This window comes from Notechis scutatus, chromosome 2, assembly GCF_049901735.1.
Source record: "Notechis scutatus isolate UNSWTSFEM ecotype Mainland chromosome 2, rNotScu1.2, whole genome shotgun sequence".
Lineage (NCBI taxonomy): Eukaryota > Metazoa > Chordata > Lepidosauria > Squamata > Elapidae > Notechis > Notechis scutatus.
Window position 1 is genome coordinate 129,381,338 of NC_142010.1, and position 18,087 is coordinate 129,399,424.

Genomic DNA, 18,087 nt, shown 5'->3' on the forward strand with positions numbered 1-18,087 from the left:
CCTCCCCATTTATTTATTTATTTTAAATATTTACATTTTATTTACTAAATTTTACTAAAATTAAATAAGCCTGCTCATAAGAACTGACAAAGAACTACAGAGTTTTTATCTAAGTTATTTTAAGGCAGGAGATGAAAGGCCGTTTGCTGAAGAAAAGTGACTGGAGAGAGAGATGTTTAAGCCTTCTGTCATCAACCAATTCTCTCTTGCAAATATGCCAAGGTTATTTTAAAACATTTTCCCCCCACAGCTTGCTTTGGAGACCACTATAGAATCTGACAGGAAGAGGGAGGGATGCATATTCACTTCCAATTGGAAACCTCTAAATGAAGCATCTCTTTCTGTTGACAATTTTCTCCTGCATATGTTCTCCAGCTACAAATCTATATTATTAGAGCAGAGGTGTATCTTTGAATCATGTACTGATGATCTCTTTCTCTCTCCCTCTCTCTCTCTGTTTCTTTCTCTCTCTTTCACAAATATTCTCTCTCTCTCTCTCTCTCTCTCTGTCTCTCACCCACAAACACACAGAACTGGAGGAGCCAAAACAAGGAAGCAAATAACACCAGAATTAAAACTAAATTTGATTTGAATAATTAAAATCAGAATGTATCCTATTTTTCCATCCCTTTATAATGTCCTCCTTTTGTCCTATTAAAAATTAACATGCAGGGCTCCTTCTGCAGGTGCTGGTAGGGCTGCTCCCATCTTTGGTCACCCCAGAGATATTAAGGCACATAGGGAGCCCCACTCTCTGCTTGTGAAGAAGCTGGTGTAGGATTTCCATTTCTGTGTCGAACACTTATTCTACTCTGGGAAGGACAGGGTTAAGCAGCTTTTAAAAAATAGTTTGCCCTATACTACAAGATCTTTGAAGCTTCCTTTAGGCGATTCATGCATTACCCTTTCAAGTGGCATCTCATGGTTACAGCACCTCTGCTCCTGGAAGGAAAACAAAAACTATACCTAGTAGATCTCAGGTTTCAACTGCAATTGGGACCAGGACTGCCATCCTTAAGCAATATGATTGTAAACTGCAATGACATATCACCGCATTACTTAATGATGACAATTCCAGCAGTCCCAGTTGTCATCATTAACCCCAAGATATGTGGGTCATTAAGTGGGAAGTGGTAGGACTCCCAGGTAAGGAGCATGGGGGTGCCACGGAGTTGCTGCAGGGGTCTGGGAAAAACTGGAGAAGGCACTGGGAGGGCTGGCAGAGTCTCTGTACGTGTAGAGTGAGGGCTTGGAAGGCCTGGTGCAGGCTGTGTGCGAGTGCAGGAAGGCCATGTGTGTGTGTGTGTGTGTGTGTGTGTGTGTGTGTACGGTGTGTAGGAAGGAGAGGGAGTGGATGGTGTGGCACAGTGCAAGTATAGGAAGGCAGAAGGGACATACCAAAGCAATGTGAAACCTTCCCTGCTGGCTTCCCCATTTGACTTCATGGGAAACCAGCAGAGAAGATTATAAATGGTGTCATGGGAGGACCCTGCAACCCTGCAATTGTAAGTGCGAGCACCTGAATTGTGAAAATGTGACTGTGGGAGCGTTGCAACAACTGGATCTTTGAGGACTGGTTGTAAGTTGCTGTTGTAATTTTGAATGGTCAATGAACAGATGACCAGTAAACAAGGACCCATTATTAGGTATTACTCTCTCAAGCCCTACTGCTGTTTGTTTAATGTGTGTGTGTGTGTGTGTGTGTGTGTGTTGTATTGTGTGTGAGAGAGATCATGTCTTCCAGGTGTTATATTTTGTTTCAGAAATCAGACTCTGTGTCTACAGTATATTATCCCACATATATCCAACCCGTAGGAGCTACAGGTAATCCTCAACTTAACCCTGGAATTACAGTTGTAAGTTGAGGCGCCCACAAGACCGAAAGTAAATATCTGGCTTTTTTATGGTGGTCATTAAGTGAACAATGTGGCCATTAAGTAAAGGCAGCAATCATTAAGCAAAACCATTCATTTAACTGAGTGTTTTTTTCAGGATCCAATCTGGGTCGGTCACCGAAACCAGAGGTTTAATCTGAGCTTTTGGACTCATGCTGGAGCCCATCCTCAGGGAATTTCTTTTTCGTAGAATATGTATTTTTACTGGAAATTGGCAGAAAATGCTGGAAAAAGCAACAGCAATAGCACTTAGACTTATATACTGCTTCACAATGCTTTACAGCCCTCTCTAAGAGGTTTACAGAGTTAGCATATTGCCCCCAACAATCTGGATCCTCATTTTACTGACTTTGGAAGGATGGAAGGCTGAGTCAACCTTGGGCCTGGAGAGATTCAAACTGCCAAATTGCAAGCAGCCGGCAGTCAGCAGAAGTAGCCTGCGGTACTGCACTCTAACCACTGCGCCACCACAGCTCTTAAATCAGCAAAAAACCAAGGTGAATCACAAACAGATGATCACAGAAATCAGTGATAAGTTGTAAAGGTAACCTGCCCAACATGTGGTCACGTGCCCATAAGGGGGAACACAACCATCTACAAAGGCCCATGCCTTATGGATCTAAAGCACCCATTCTGTGGCCATCATAACTTTGAATAGTCATAACTCAACTGGACACTGCACTCCAAATGCATTTTCCAGACCATTTTCTCCTTATTATTTAATGTTTAGCCAATTTATATCGCACTTTTCTCCCAAGACAGCAAAAATAATTTTGTTTATTGATGACGGGATGATAATGATGGTAAGAACCCACTTATTTAGGCAATGTTGCCAGTCCTTTTCAAAAGGCATGTTCTTCTCACATGGATGTTACCATAGTTACAAAAATGGGAACATCAGACTTTTGATAGTCAGAACTGTTGCGTAGCAGCATACAAAAGAATCAAGTTTCTATCCTGTGACCTTAACCTAGGAATTTTTTTATAGTGCGTCAATAAATTGCAAGAATTTTGATTCACCTGCAGATTATGATGGCGCAGAGGGACAACTCATATTGAGATTGTTCAGTTTCCAATCAGTAATAATCCAAATAAGCTCTAGGAGGCAGCATCTACAAAACTGTTTCATTGATCAGACCATTAATTAGGTAGAGAAATAGGTGAAGCCTACTTGAACACAACAGATGGAACAGAAAAGTAGCACATTATTGGGATTTAAGGGGGAGGGGGGAAAAGCACAAGGAAGCTTGCAAAACTCTGCTCCTGCATCCTATCTTACTAAGGTATAATTCAATTCTTCCAATGTTTCTTGATCTGTCTACCCTGAAGGCCTGACATCATTTTGACAAGCTGTATTGTGTTGATTCTTCAGAGATAACCTTCAGTTAGCAACTATGCTATTTAGAGAGCACAGAATAACAAAGTTGGAAGGGACCTTGGAGGTCTTCTAGTCCAACCCCCTGCCCAAGGAGAAGACTCCATACCATTCTGAACAAATGGATGTCCAATCTCTTCTTAGAAACCTCTAGAGCACTCACAACTTTTGAAAGCAAGCTGTTCCACTGATTAATTGTTCTTACTGTCACAAAATATTTTTCTTAGTTCTAGGTTGGTTCTCTCTGTGATAACTTTCCATCTGTTACTTCTTGTCTTGTCTCAAACTGATGACAGTGCTGAAAAGGTGTTTTTATGACCTTATATTTACGACCGCCATAGCATCCCCATAATCACCTGATTGAGATTTCCCTCACCAAAAGTTGTGAAAGGACTGCAAGAGGACCAAAGCTTTATTTAAGCTTCTGATGCCCATGACATATAGAAGCAAAACTGTATAGTCATGTGGTCAACTCCAGGAACTGCTGCAGAAGTGAAGAAACTTTTTTTTTTGTAAAAGGCTTACTGCTGCTATAAACAGGTTAAACTTTGAAAAGTTTCAATCAATGTGGAAGGCATTCCTTTTACATTTTTTGTAAAAGTTTGCACAGTTCCTTTCTATTCCTTCCCTGAAAACTGTCCTAACAATGTAGGTGTTTGAATGACTAGGATTTTTGAACATCTGCACAACCCTATCATAGAAGTCCTATGAAGTATTTGTATCCCACTAATTCCTGTTAGCTTGTGTGTGTAGGCCAGTGTTTCAAACCTTGGCAACTCTAAGATGTGTGGATTGAACTCCCAGAATTCCCCAGTTGGCTTGCAGAATTCTGGGAGTTGAAGTCCACACATCTTAATCTATATCAGGGTTGAGAATTCCTAGTGTAGATTATGAACTTTGGTGCTTATTGATTCACAAGAACCACTGATTTTTCTGGATTGCCAAATGCAGTGATTTTGTCATTTGTCCAGGAAATGGCTAAAGCAAAGCATCATTTCCAACATTTTCTGTTATCCATTCTTGCAAACATGCAAGCAAGGCTTTCAACACGTTGAATGGTTTTCATTTATGAGGGAGGGAGAAAGAGAGAGAGAGACAGACAGACAGAGACACAGACACAAACACAGACAGACACAGAGAGAGACACAGACACAGACACAGATACACACACACACACAGGGACACACACACAGAGAGAGACAGAGACACACAGAGAGAGACAGAGACACACACACACAGAGAGAGACACACACACAGAGAGAGAGACACACAGAGAGAGACACACAGAGAGACAGACACAGAGAGACAGAGAGAAACAGAGACAGACAGAGAGAGACAGACAGAGAGAGGGAAAGGGGAGGGAGGGAGAGAGCAAAAAGAGGGTGTGATGAGGTGAGGCTGGGTGGGTTAGAGAAGGAGGGAGGAGATTACTTTGTTGTATTGTTGAGCTTTACCTCCCCCCCCCCAAATGTTTGCTATGTTGCCAATTTGGAGAAGCCAGAGCGAGATAGTCTGCTAAAGTGATTCCAGATGGGCCAATATTAATATCTCTCCTTTCCTGATGAATGGGAAGGTATATAACCCAGATAGAAGGCTGCTGAAATTACAGGCGCCACGGAGGCCTCGCCTGGTGCCCCTGCCCAATAGATATTTTACTCTTACCTCGGCAACTGTAGCTCGGACGAGACGCTCTAACCTGCTGCAGCAAACGTTCCAGGGCTTCAATCTGTCCCCGGTGCTTAGGCTCTCTGCCATCACAGTCTTTCCAGTCTGGTGAACAAAAGAAACAAAGAGAATGAAAGTCGAGCAAAGGGGAGAGCAGTGGCCCTGATCCCGTGTCTGCTGGCGCCCGAGAGAACATGAGCTCAGGGCCCAGTGCGCTTGTTTTTAATGTCTGCCCTTGATCAGATTCCTAGGCGTAAAATACAAATGGCTACCTGCCAGCTTTCTTTGTTGTCCCTTTCTAAGTTGAAAGAAATTTCTTTCTCTCTCTTTAAAGAAGAGGGTTTCCTCTCCTGGAATTATATTTTGGGGGCATCCCTTTAGCACGAGCTGAGAACAGGGAAATTCCCCATTTTTCTACCCAGTCACAAAGGGAGTGTGTTGCTTTAGATAAACCTCTCTTTCTCTGCCATGGTCAGAGGGCAAAAATAAGCTGCCAAGGATAAAGCCTATTCTGTCTTATAATTCACTTCCATACAAAGTTTCTTTTATTGGATTATATTAGGTATCCTCAAGGTGACTCACAGTTGAGATGCATCTAATGTCCAATTCTTTGCATAGTTGAAATCATAGTGTAAATGATATTAATCTTTCTACCCCAGAGTCGCAGAAGCAGGGGGTAGAGCTGCCACCATGAGGCTGTGTTCAGGCAAGAGTGAGGGAGCCTCCCCCAACCCAACAGGGGTCAATTTAGTGACCAATCAGGTTTACAGATGTGACCACATGACATGGACTACATTTTCCAGGATACCTTAACTACATTTACCATGATGCATTCCCTTAAGGGGACAGCTCTCAAATCCTAACTAACTATCCCAAATCCCATTAACTCTAAACGGTCTGGACAGCACAAAGCCCATCTGATGTACACTAGTTTAAGGTGTTGAATTAGTACTGGGGAGGCCAGGTTCGAGTTCACACATTCAGCTCTGGAAGTATTCAGAGTGACTTTGAACCAACCTCTGTGTCAAGAGGGGACCAATCCATTGCCTGTGAGTTACACGTCATTCCATTGTCTCTGAATCACCCCGAGGTTACACTGTTGGAATGCAGTGAGAAAATGGCCAGTTTTAGTAGTGTAATTTCTACTTCGTCTTGATGTTTGAAGGAGATTTCAGGAGTGGGAGAAAGAGCAGAAATCTATGCAAGAAACACTTCCATTCTCATACTCTTGCCCTAGTAGCCCAACCCCAAGCAGATTTAATATAGACCCATTTTTTTCACCCTTCCCTTTTTGATGACATGACTATGTTGTATCTGCGCCTTTTCTGGCCAATCAACAGTTCAGGAGGCCAAGTGGCAGCTCCTAATTTAGAAGAAACTATTTATCCCAATCTTAGCCAGAACGATTAGTCAAGATGGTTTTAAAGATAAATTGGCCGAAGGGAATGTTAAGTATCGAACTCCCGGTGAAAATGTGACATAGTAATTTAATTAAGAAACATACAGAATACTAAAAAGGACAATCTTTTATAGGCTTGTCACTCAGATAATATTTTTGGAGAAATTGGGAAATGGCCTATAAATACCATGTGAGTGGGGGACTTCAATTTGTTGTTGAAATTATAAGTTATCCAATCATCTGGATTCCTTCAAAATGCTCCTCTTCAGAACAAGGTATGTAGAGGCATATACTTTGCTTTATTGCGTTTGGTTTAGCTTTGCTTTGCAGACATTGCAATTTTTACAAGATTCTCCACAGGCAAAAAGATTACAACTTGCTGCAGGCTCAGATGACAATTAGTAAAAAAAAAAAAAATAGCAGTAGAGTATTTTTTAATTAAGATATGTATATTGTTTTTAGCTATAATGCTATTGCACATTTAATAGAGCATCATGTTGTAAACATAATTTTTATATGCACTGGGAAACCAAACAATTCACGTGACTCATATTATATGATATTTTCTGCAGGATTGCCTTGCAGCAGGATGGGTGGCAAACAAATTTAATTGTAATAATAAACAAACAAACAAATAAATAAATTGTGGTGGTCTGGAATCATATGCCCAATATCTCTGAGGTATGCCTATACTTGAGCTCTGAGTGTTCTGTTGAGCATCATCACCAGAATCCACCCAAGTGGGTTATTGAGACTATCCAAAAGGTCAATGTTGTTGCCGTTATTCATAGTACTATTAGTTAAAGTAGTATTAATTTAATTATTAATCACATAATAAATGTTTGGGGGATCGATAAACAATCTGAAACTTCATGAAAGGATTGATGAGCTGAAAAGTTTGGGGATCTCTGAAATAGACCAAACTAAAATTGATTTCATTAAATCTAAAATGAATTTGACTTAAATATATTTATTCTCCATGTCTTTAATATTTCAGCCCTTTTGCCACATTAAAAATTAAATATCGTTGTCAACTTTTCCAAGGGCTGGGAAGGTTGCAAGTGATCCTTGGCCTTAAACCGAACATCCCTGTTCAATTTGAGTCTGTAAATTGAGCCAACCGAACATCAATTCCCCATTGCTAGCATCCATTAAAATGCCTAGAGAATTTTGAAATTTGCAGTACTAATAGATCAGGAAAGCAGCACGTTGGAAAGCAAGTATTAGGCAACAGATCATTCAATCTAAATGAGGCAATATCCATTGTTCCAGAATCACATTATTGATTCCACAGATTAATCTTGCTTTCTTTTTCTTCTTCTTCATTGTTACATATGAAGCTCCTCTTTAGTTTGCCAGTTCCCAAATACTAAATACTGTAGCAGAGGTCTTGTTAGCTTGAGGTGTAAACTTAGTCTGGACTTTTGAATTACCATCAAAACTACTAACCAAGATGACATAAATTTCAATTGGGCATTCAATGTAAAACATATCTGGCTTCAAATCGCATCTTTGTTGTAAGCATTCAGTAATGAATTTGGCCATTTTGAACCCGAAGGTAGGAATCCAAAAACTTGCCCGAGTCACATCACCAATTTTCAGTTTATTTTATTTATTCAATTTATATGGCCACCCTTCTCACTTTGATGATGCTGGGCACGTAACAGCAACCAAGAGAAAAGCAAATTTGCCAGAAGTCAGTAGGCTCACTGAGTCTCACTAACTTTCCAACCCCGATGCTTGGCAATATATCTAAGGCTTCAAAGATCTGAGAGAGAAAAAAACTGCCAGCTTTGGGGCCAATCCAATCTTGGGGGATAGGAAATGGGCAGGAGCTGCAATTCAAAGGACACTTTTTAGATCCAGAAAATGATAGTCCTTAAACTGATGGGAGCCACAGTATGCCTCTCTCAACAGACTGAACGGAGCAGGATAAAGGCAATTATGGAGAGGCTGTCTCTCAAATAACCCAGCCCTATGCCTGCGTGGACTTTATACATGACGACTAGATTATTATGGAAGTTTTACATGTATGGAGATTTCTAAACTTAGATTATAGCTTTAAGCCAAAATCAGCTCTGTTATAAAAAGGATTCCCCAACATTAGTGTATGAGTTTGAGAGCAGAATCCATCACCCTTTGACAAACACAACTATTTCCAAGCTCCAGTTCCAAAACAGTTCATCTAACAGGCCAGATACATTCAGTGTAATCACCTTTCTGTAATATAATAGCCACATACACACCAACAACTAAGGCCAAATAAAACCTTTCAAAATCAATGGAAAAATTGAAATATAACTCTTACAAGCAATAATTTACAAACCAAGTGAAACCCATTTTCTTTGAGTTGGACTGAGTTAATAAGTTTTATTTGGCTGATTTGTGCATCTGTATCAGAACATTCATTTTATTTGTATCAGAACATTTAACAGAGGATATAAAATCATTAGAGAATTCGTATATATTAGCAGATCAAGTGAAGGTTAAGTGTTCGTGACACATTAATTAACATAGCAGTGTCAAGATATTTATTTTCTCATCAACAGTGCTCTGTGAATAGTTGTGGTTTTCATATATTATATTGCATGCTTAAAATCTTTATTACAAAAAAAAAATCACTGCCTCTTGATCTCAATATTAACATTTTTTCTCTACACCCACTTGAATGGTATGTACCCTGCCAACTCTGGTTAACACATCATGCACTTTATTGCAATAATGTAATTTTTCCAGCCCAGAAAAGCTGATACAGTTATTAGCAGCAGTACATTTTTGATTCCTCTGAAGCCTGAGCTTGTTTGTTTGTTTGTTTGTTTGTTTATTCATTCATTCATTCATTCATTCATTTATTTGAACAATTTATAGCTTCCGTCAAGGCAGCAAGTAGAGAATTAAAACCCAAATGAGCAGTATAATGTTAAAGATAATACCCCCAAACCAAATAACATAACATAGGTATGAGGTCTATAGATAATTCTAATTCTGAGATCAAAACTAAACAAATTAACTAATAGAGCTCATTTGATCTAGCTGTTCTTTCAATCTTTGGGGTCAGGAGGTTGACACCCCCCCCAAAAAACTGGGGGAATAGCCAGAATGCATTGCATAAAGCCAATAGCATTGGGGCCATCTGGATCTCTGGGGGGATGCCATAGAGCAGAAGTTGTGATAGAAAAGGCACACACCCACTCAGCAACAGGGCAGAGAACTTTTGCTAAAATTTTGAAGCCCATCCCTGGATGTACTGTAATCACAAAGTTGACAATTAACACGTGACACTTTTTTTATCGAAATATTGTAACATTGATATCTCTATAAATCTTTTTTTTTATGAACAAACCTTAAGAAAGATTCAATTTCTGGTTTTCTCTGCTTTAGGGGAAGTTTGCTTCCATTCAGACATCTTAGAGAGCAATGTGATTCAGACAGAGTTTGACCCTGTTAGTCCTGATGCAATGGATGTAATCCCCGTAGTTGTGATTCTGACTACCTGTATCTCAGTACATGCTTCCCCCTTCCCCACACTCACTGGACAAGGCATGTAGTTGGCCAGAGGTGGGATTCAAATTTTTAACAACTGGTTCTGTGGGCATGGCTTAGGTGGTGGGCATGGCTTGGTGGTCATGTGACTGGGTGGACATGGCTTGGTGCTCATGTTATTGGCTGGGTATGGCCAACTCAATATCACTCACATCGAGGCATGCATCTCCTCGCCTGGCCTCTCATGACTGTGGAGATGCTGCAACAGTCGTAAGTGTGAAAAATGGTTATAAGTCACTTTTTTCAGTGCCATTGTAATTTTGAATGGTCACTTCACACAAGCAAAGTTCCAGCAAAAGAGGGAGAAAAAACTCCAGGGAAGTTCCTGAGACAGGAAGTCTAGTTCTGCCAAGAATGTAATAAGGGTTAACGGAGAGGCAGTTTCTGTAAGCAACATCAGAATGTCTCCTTCCTGCCTTCCTTACAGGATTAGGCCAGTAATTTCTTCTAACAACCGGTTCTCCAAACTGCTCAGAATGTTAACAACCAGTTCTAGCGAATAGGTGCGAACTGGTAGAATCTTACCCCTGTAGTTGGCTCAATCTGCTCAATGTTTCCTTGTAAGTGGAAGTGCATCTGGCTGCTCTGGAGAGTCAGTTATCTGCCCTCTCCTCAAGAGACCATCACTTGACTCATTGGAACTAGACAATTTCTGTTCAGTCTCCAAACTTCCCTTTTTAAGGAAGTGGTTGAGAAAGTGATTTGCCTGCAAATCCAAAGAGCCCTGGAGGGAGTGGGTTATCTGGTAATCTAGAAATAGCTAAATTTTAGGCTGATTTTCGCATCACAAAGCTTTGGGATGAGAGTTGCTGAATGATGATCCATGCTAGAGTTCAGCAGGTTTTGTTGATTATTTTTCTGGCACCTCTAAAACCTAGACAATTACAGTACTGGATGCTTGTCTATAAAAACAAGAAGACATTCAGGCCCTTCCATTTTAGCTACTAGATTCTCTGCATTCCCATCTTTGCACAATTCTGGTGCCAGTTAAACAATAATAATAAACCTTCAACTCTCTCTGTGTGTGTCTATGTTGAAGCTAAGAAAGAGATGAAGGGAAAATAAACCATCCTTTCCAAAGTCTAAGAATCATGCTTGCTATTCTTCTGAAAATTTGTAGCTTCCCACATGCGAGATATTTACATCTTTTATCTCAGTAATAAGATGTATCGCTCCCACAATTTCCCTCCTTTTATTGCTCTTCTTTGTGCAATGTCACTTTCTTGTCAACTGAGCAAAAACCAAGAATGAAAAAACAAAACACTCTTGAATTGCCAGAAAGAGTCGGTGGGGACACTGAAGCTACTGGATGCCACATAGGGCACTGAGAAGTAAACTAAAGCAGGACTTTCTTTGATAAAAGATACATATGAAGAATACACTATGATCTACCAACCATATGAAACCAGAAAAACAATATGGGAAGTGGAGAGAAACCACTTCAGGATTCTACTCTAGAGAGTCCTGTACTAAAGTACTTGCAGACAAATTGGAACTGTGAGCAGCAATGCTGGAGAGAATATCCATGACAAAAATAAATAGTTCTCAGTGATCATGAATCAACAGTTCCCAACTGCAATTTATTAGAGTTTCAGGCATAAGAAATTATTCTAATGCCTGATTAAAAGATGGTGGGAACAAAGAAAGTCAGCATGGGCACAATCAGAATTCTGATTTATAAACAGCAGTATGTCAGGAAGGAAAGACATACTGCACAAAAATATATCTCTGGGCATTTTTGTAATATTCTGATTTTTTTTCTTCAAATGACAATTGGAATCTAATTACTGTTTAAAGAATGGATTGGTAATACATAAGAGTCACCAGAATGTGTATTTTTCTGGGTATTGTAGGATCACATTAAAACTTCACCTCTTCTGCTCACTCTGTCATGATATCAAGTTTGCTGCCAAAACTATCCCAGATTAATCAACAGAATGAAAACAATCCTTCTCTGTCCTGCAATCCCTTTGCAAAAATCTTCTAATGCCAATATTATGTTTGTTTCTCTCAACTACCAAATATGATCACCCATTTCTGAAGAACTGAAAATTATGAATTGGTTTAACATTGCATACATTTCTTGATGAAAGTTCTCAGTCATCTAGGTAGAGTTGCCTGGAAATTGAGTCATGGCAATTGATTATACTTGAATAAGCAGTGAAATGTTTCAAACCAAAGAAGAAGAAAAATCCAGTTGCCATGACTCAACTGCCAGACATGTATATTCATTCATTTCTATTCCCTCTTGCTTCTCTGTCTAACTTCTTCCCTTAATTTGAGAGAAAGGGAAGGGGGGGAGAGAGAGTGAGTGAGAGAGAGAGAGAGAGAGAGACAGAGACAGAGACAGAGACAGAGACAGAGAGAGTTAACTAAAAGCATTTAATCAGACATTTAACCCTGTAGAGATGTAGCCTTAAACTTTTTTCCCCTTGCTAATAGCATCATTTTACTATTTTTTTCCAAGGTGATTTTTTTTACGAGCTAGAGAGTGAGTGAGTGAATGAATGAGTGAGAAAGGGAGAGAAAGAGAGAAAGACACACACGCACACACACAGAACAAACACTGGTTATATAAGTGTAACATCAACACTGCAAGCTCTGAACCTACTAGAAGGAGAAGCACAGCAAGGTGAGGAAGTCTGAGGCTGTCCCCAGCCTTTCATGTTATAGGCGTACACTTGGACATAATACCTTTGTCCCTGTAAATGAAAAATAAAAGACAAAACTTCAAGTTTATATACATGGCCAAGGTACATTTTCCAAAGTCACATCATTATGCAGTGGCAAAGGTGAATGTAGTGACGAAAACACATTTTTCCTCCCAAAGCTATTTATACTGGGATGTGCCATTTTGGTCAGAGCCAAATTATTCAACAGAACACATTGCATTTGAGGCATCTTATTGTTGTTATTTAGGACAATTTCATGTCAGATATTAGTGCCTTGATATCAACTCGAGCAGATCTCCACTCCAATTGGGATTACTTAGCATGGTGGCAAATGAGGCCTAGGATAATGTGAGGAAAAGAAGAAAGAGAAGGAGGAAGAGGATCACGCCAGAATAAAAACCTGAGAAAAGACAGAGATGTTGCTTTCTTTTTTCTCTCAGCCTCCTTTGCCTCTTACCAGAGCAATTCAAAAATAGAGGAGTTCTAAGTAGCTGTGGAGAAGACATTTAACCTTTTCCTCCTCTGCTCTGTTATTGAGGAAAATGAAAGAAACAGTACAGTACTGGCTTTGGGGGAAAATAAACTGTGAGCATCTTCTAAGGCAAATACAATTTTGAAAGAGAATTTAGCCTATAAACCACAAGAGCAAAAGGAAAGATTAAAATCTCACTTCTGTCTGCTTTGATTCTGTTAAGTATTGATTTTTCATCTTGGGATACATTAGATGCAAAATGCATTTCATACAATGCACTTTAGGCCAGAACATTCACCTATCCCTAAAAATTAACCACCTCAATTTTAATATTGTTCAATTTTGCACTTTCCCTTTCACAAGTTTATTTCTATGTTTTTTTTTACTATCATACAAACTCAGCAAAAAAAGTTTGTAATTTTCACAGATTCTTGAATATATATTTTTTCCTTATACAAGCACACACATTTGCAAGTACTAATATGCTATATATAACTTTCCCTTAAGTATACTTATTTTTGGGTCCCCTTGTCCTCAAGCATTTTGGGACTTATGATACATAACACATAATTTTAAAAAAGTTTTTCAGTTTGTCGAGAGTAATAATTTTGGGGAAGTGCAAATTGAAAAACCTCATATTAAAAAAACAAAGCAATTAGCATTTACTTCCATTCTTACTCCATTTAAAATGTGTAAGTTTGGTAATGATTTGGAGCAAACCTTCCCCATTCACAAATCTCTCTTTTTTTTTTCTAGTCAGTCTAGAAAAAAATGAAATTTACTCACCCTGCCCTTTATCCCTGTCAAAATTTCTTTCATCCCCAAAACAACCTCTCTCATCAACTGTTCTTTCTTTGTTTAAAAACTTAACTGCTGGGCATTGGGAACACCAGTAGATCAGCTAGATCAGGGAAAATCAGTAGATCAGGGAAAATGTTTTGGAAATTGAGAAGTGTAGAAATAAATCTTGAAAATTCTCCTGATTGATATTTTAAAATCTAAGCCAAAAAGACAATTAGGGAATGGCATTTTTTTTTCTTATTTAGAGGGTAGCATCATAAATCCCCAAGACTCATACCCAAACCAGGGATATATAATTTTGAATAAATCCAATCTTGTTTATGCAGGACTGATGTTATATTCCAGCTGCTTTAAATGAATGAATGATTCAACCCATCCAAGGTCCATTTAGAGACAGGGAAATTATTGGACTTATTTTTTAAAATGTACAGAATGGCTGGGACTTTGTGTTTTTCTTTCTTTTAACAACAAAAAGTCAGTCCACAAAGTCCTGCGAAGGAGAAGCAGCCTCTGTGAAAAACTCCAGATTGCTATGACAAGATGAGGCGTTTCTACTGCTAAAAGAAAAATAAAGGCTAGATCCCTAACCACCTTGTAGATTTTCAAAAGAAAAATAGACATTTCTTTGAGGGAATGATGAACACCTGCCAAACTTTGTTTTAACTAGATTTTTCTCTCATAATCGGCACCAGGATATGATGAGATTCTCTGGTATCTCTGATTGCCAGAAAGAGGCCATCAGAGATCTGGAACCAAGGGGCGTGTTTTGAAAACTCAGCTGCCGATGCATCTCACTTTGGAGATATAAATGACTGAACCCTCAAAGATTTAACACTCATCTTGCATACTGCTTTACCACAGTTCTCTCACAAAAGTTCATGTTATCTCTGAGGCCTAAGGAAAAAGCTCAATGATTTGACTGGGTTACTAAATAATCTGAAGAGGACTACTTGAAGAGGACAATATGGCAGCTGTCCAACTGTTGATTTGAAGCTGAAAACTTTTCTCTGAGAATGTCTATGGAGATTCTCAGCCATTCCAGTTCATGGTTGTCTCAAAGGTGCTTTTTTCAAAAGGTAACTGGACTATGTTTTTCCCTTGAGGAAGAAGATGTTTTGCTTCTCATCCAAGAAGCTCCATCAGTTCTGACTGGATGGTGGTAGTGGTGGGGGAATGGAAGAATCATATTTCTTTGCACTCATCTGGTCGTTGGCACTCTCTCTGAGAGCCATTGAGGCTACTTAGGGGGTGTTGTTATCTGTGCTCTAAGGTTCACCTGAATCTCTTGAAAATGGTCCTAATGAATTATTCAATTACTCTATTAAACATTGGTCAAAAAGCATAAATAGAAGCCTAATTTGGCACAAATCCAATGTTTGAGAACATCTTAAAAACAAGAGATTCAAATTTGGAAGATTAATGCCAGAATAAAATTCAGTACAGTCAGCATCAATATAATCTAAATTCTTAGTTTGTAAGCAGTTTTAAAATCAGTAATGTTCATGTCCTAATTCTGACTCCCGGGGATTTTTCCTAGTTTAAACCCGTTATAAATTAAATGTAATGCTGATTGGAAGTATTTGTAAACAATATGGGCTTGGGGATTATAAACATGTGTTTGTTTAGCCATTTTGTAAACAGAGAATGTACTTGATTTATTTTTTGATAAATTCATTTCTGCTGCTGATATTGATGCTGTTCTATTTGCTTTCTTTTACTACCAACCAAATCCATACTCAGCTGCTGATGAAGGACCAACGTGGAGGTAAATGTGTTCACTCTCACCAGATTGTCTGTCAGGAGATCATTGGATTGCCCATCTTCCACCCACTTTTAATCTTTATAAAAACATACTTCTCCCCTTTCAAGTTAGTGCATCCAGTGACTTTTGTTTCCCCAGTGAAGCAGTGAAGACAGAATTGTTATTTTAGCCATCAGACATGGAGTCAGGATTGAATCTCTCAAAGCCTTTGATCTGCCCTAAGATTAGCCCCTGATCCATGGCACTGCCGGCTTTCAATCCAGTCTTTTCTGATCTCCCCTCACTAATATAGCAACTCACACAAAAAGCGATGCTGCTTTCCTACTCTTTGGTGATTTGGGGATGCTGGATGCCAAACAGAATGGGGTCAATGACTTGCCAGAGAAATGGCTTTCAGCTGCTTTTCTCCAGCAGAGATTTCTCCCAGCATTTGGAAAAAAATATATTTGAATTAGCAACTTTTCATTTACCATCGTGAGGCCGGTAATAGTGCATCTCAGAAACTGAAGGTTTTCCATTATGATTTCTCCAGCCAAAGGAGAAAAGTCTTCAGAACAGCTCCATTCCACTAGAAAACAAACCAAAAAAGGGGAAGGTCAGATTGGCTTGGATTGCTTTAGGAGTAAATGTTAAAGCACTTCAAGGCAATTTTTGCCTTCCAATTTTCTTAGTCTTTTTACTATTTTTAATTTTAAAAATTACACAATCTTATGCAACCTCCAATGGCCTGGGCACAAGCCTAGTTGCAGTCAGTGGGATTTATATTTAAGATACGTATGAGATTATACTGTAAGCCTAGCAAGTAAAAACAGGAATACAAACTGCAGCTGACACATCAAATTATTAAACCAATACCTAACAGGTAAAATATAAGAAAATAGATTATATTTGCTGGACTTCCGCTCTTACAATTATAGTTACCATTTCAGCTAGCGATACTGGGAAGTGGGAAAAGATGGAAGTAGAATCCAAAACATTTAAAGACTGGAAAATGTTTGCTTGATACCTAATGTAGGGTTATCAGATTTGGGCTGCAAAAATTCAGACAACCACTAGATATCAGCACAGGGTTCAAGTTTTCTCTGCCATCATCTAGTAACCTCCAAATTTCTACTGCCCAAATCTGGTACCACATCTAAAGAAAAAACATAAGTTAAATGTAAATGGGAATGGGAAAGGAACTCCATAAGGCATTATCACCGAGAAGGCCTCTTCTCTGAGAGATCCTTCATGTAAAGTAAGTTCAACCTTCTCTTGTATCCTTGCCAAGAGCAGTGATACATTTCTTCTAACGGAATAATGGAGTTGGAAGGGACCTTGAAGGTCTTCTTCTCCAACGCTCTGTTCAAGCAGAAAACCCTACACCAGGGGTCTCAAACTCAATTTACCTGGGGGCCGCTGGAGGCAGAGTCTGGGTGAGGCTGGACCGCATAAGGGTTTCCACAAAAAACGTTGTCAAAAAAATATCCTCAAATGTCATCAACAGTTAATGATTTCTCCAATACATGAACTGTCCTGAACACATGAATGGAACATTGAATGAAGATCATGAACAGTTCCTCAGAACATGGCTTCTCCAGCTTACTCCTTGCTGCCAGAGACTTGACAACGCTTCCTCTCACATATCTGAGCCACATTTGGCTTGAGAGAGGAGGCACTTGAGACCCTCAGTATGGCTTGAAGATGATCATCAGTAAGTCTGGACCTGTACTTGGACTTGTTAAAGTTCAGGGTGGAGAAGAAGCCATGACGAGGAACGGCGGGCGGGACTTCCTTCAGAGGTCCATTCCCCCTGCGGGCCGCACTAATTTTATACTTTCATATCATGGTGGGGGCCACAGGATATCGTCCTGCGGGCCACAATTGGCCTGCAGGCCGCGAGTTTGAGACCCCTGCCCTGCCTCATTTCAGTGAAATGACTGTCTAATCTCTTCTGAAAAAATCTCAAGTGTTGGAGCAACCACAACTTCAGGGGGTAAGTTGTTCCATTGGTTAATTGTTCTCTATTATGCTTCCTATAGGCATTTAGATCTAAGTTCTTCTTCCAAGAATTGGCCCTCTTCAAACCTACTGTGACAAGTAATACATCCAAGTTCAATAAATGTTAGCTTTTCTCTCTTAACCTTGCATTCCCGAAGGGCTTTAACAACATGAGTATCAGTGACTTTACTAAGAGCTACAGCACTATCTCCAGCCAGCAATATGAAAGAATAGAATAGAATAGAATTCTTTATTGGCCAAGCGTGATTGGACACACAAGGAATTTGTCTTTGGTGCATATGCTCTCAGTGTACATAAAGGAAAAGAAAAACATTCATCAAGAAAGGCCGTTATTCAAACATCTTATAGGGGTTCTCTTTCCCTATGCATAGCTGCCATTCATTATAACATGCCAGTAAGTGTCATTATATTTGATGGTCTTTCACATTTCCCATTGTAAACCACAATATTTCTGAGCTTTATAACATTTGCTGCATTAAATCACCTAAAAGCAAAGCTGGAT

At 39.4% G+C, this 18,087-nt stretch overlaps 1 protein-coding gene across 1 annotated transcript in view; it reads right to left on the minus strand.

Annotated features, from left to right (window-relative positions):
• The window catches only part of ANKFN1 (ankyrin repeat and fibronectin type III domain containing 1), a 122,748-nt gene that overhangs the window by 48,533 nt on the left and 56,128 nt on the right, over positions 1 to 18,087 (minus strand). The window contains exons 6-8 of the mRNA XM_087956192.1: positions 16,055 to 16,152; positions 12,489 to 12,579; positions 4,933 to 5,040 (exon numbers count right to left, since the gene is read on the minus strand). Of these exons, the coding sequence (XP_087812318.1) occupies positions 4,933 to 5,040; positions 12,489 to 12,579; positions 16,055 to 16,152 (297 nt within the window). The remainder of the gene's footprint in view (positions 1 to 4,932; positions 5,041 to 12,488; positions 12,580 to 16,054; positions 16,153 to 18,087) is intronic.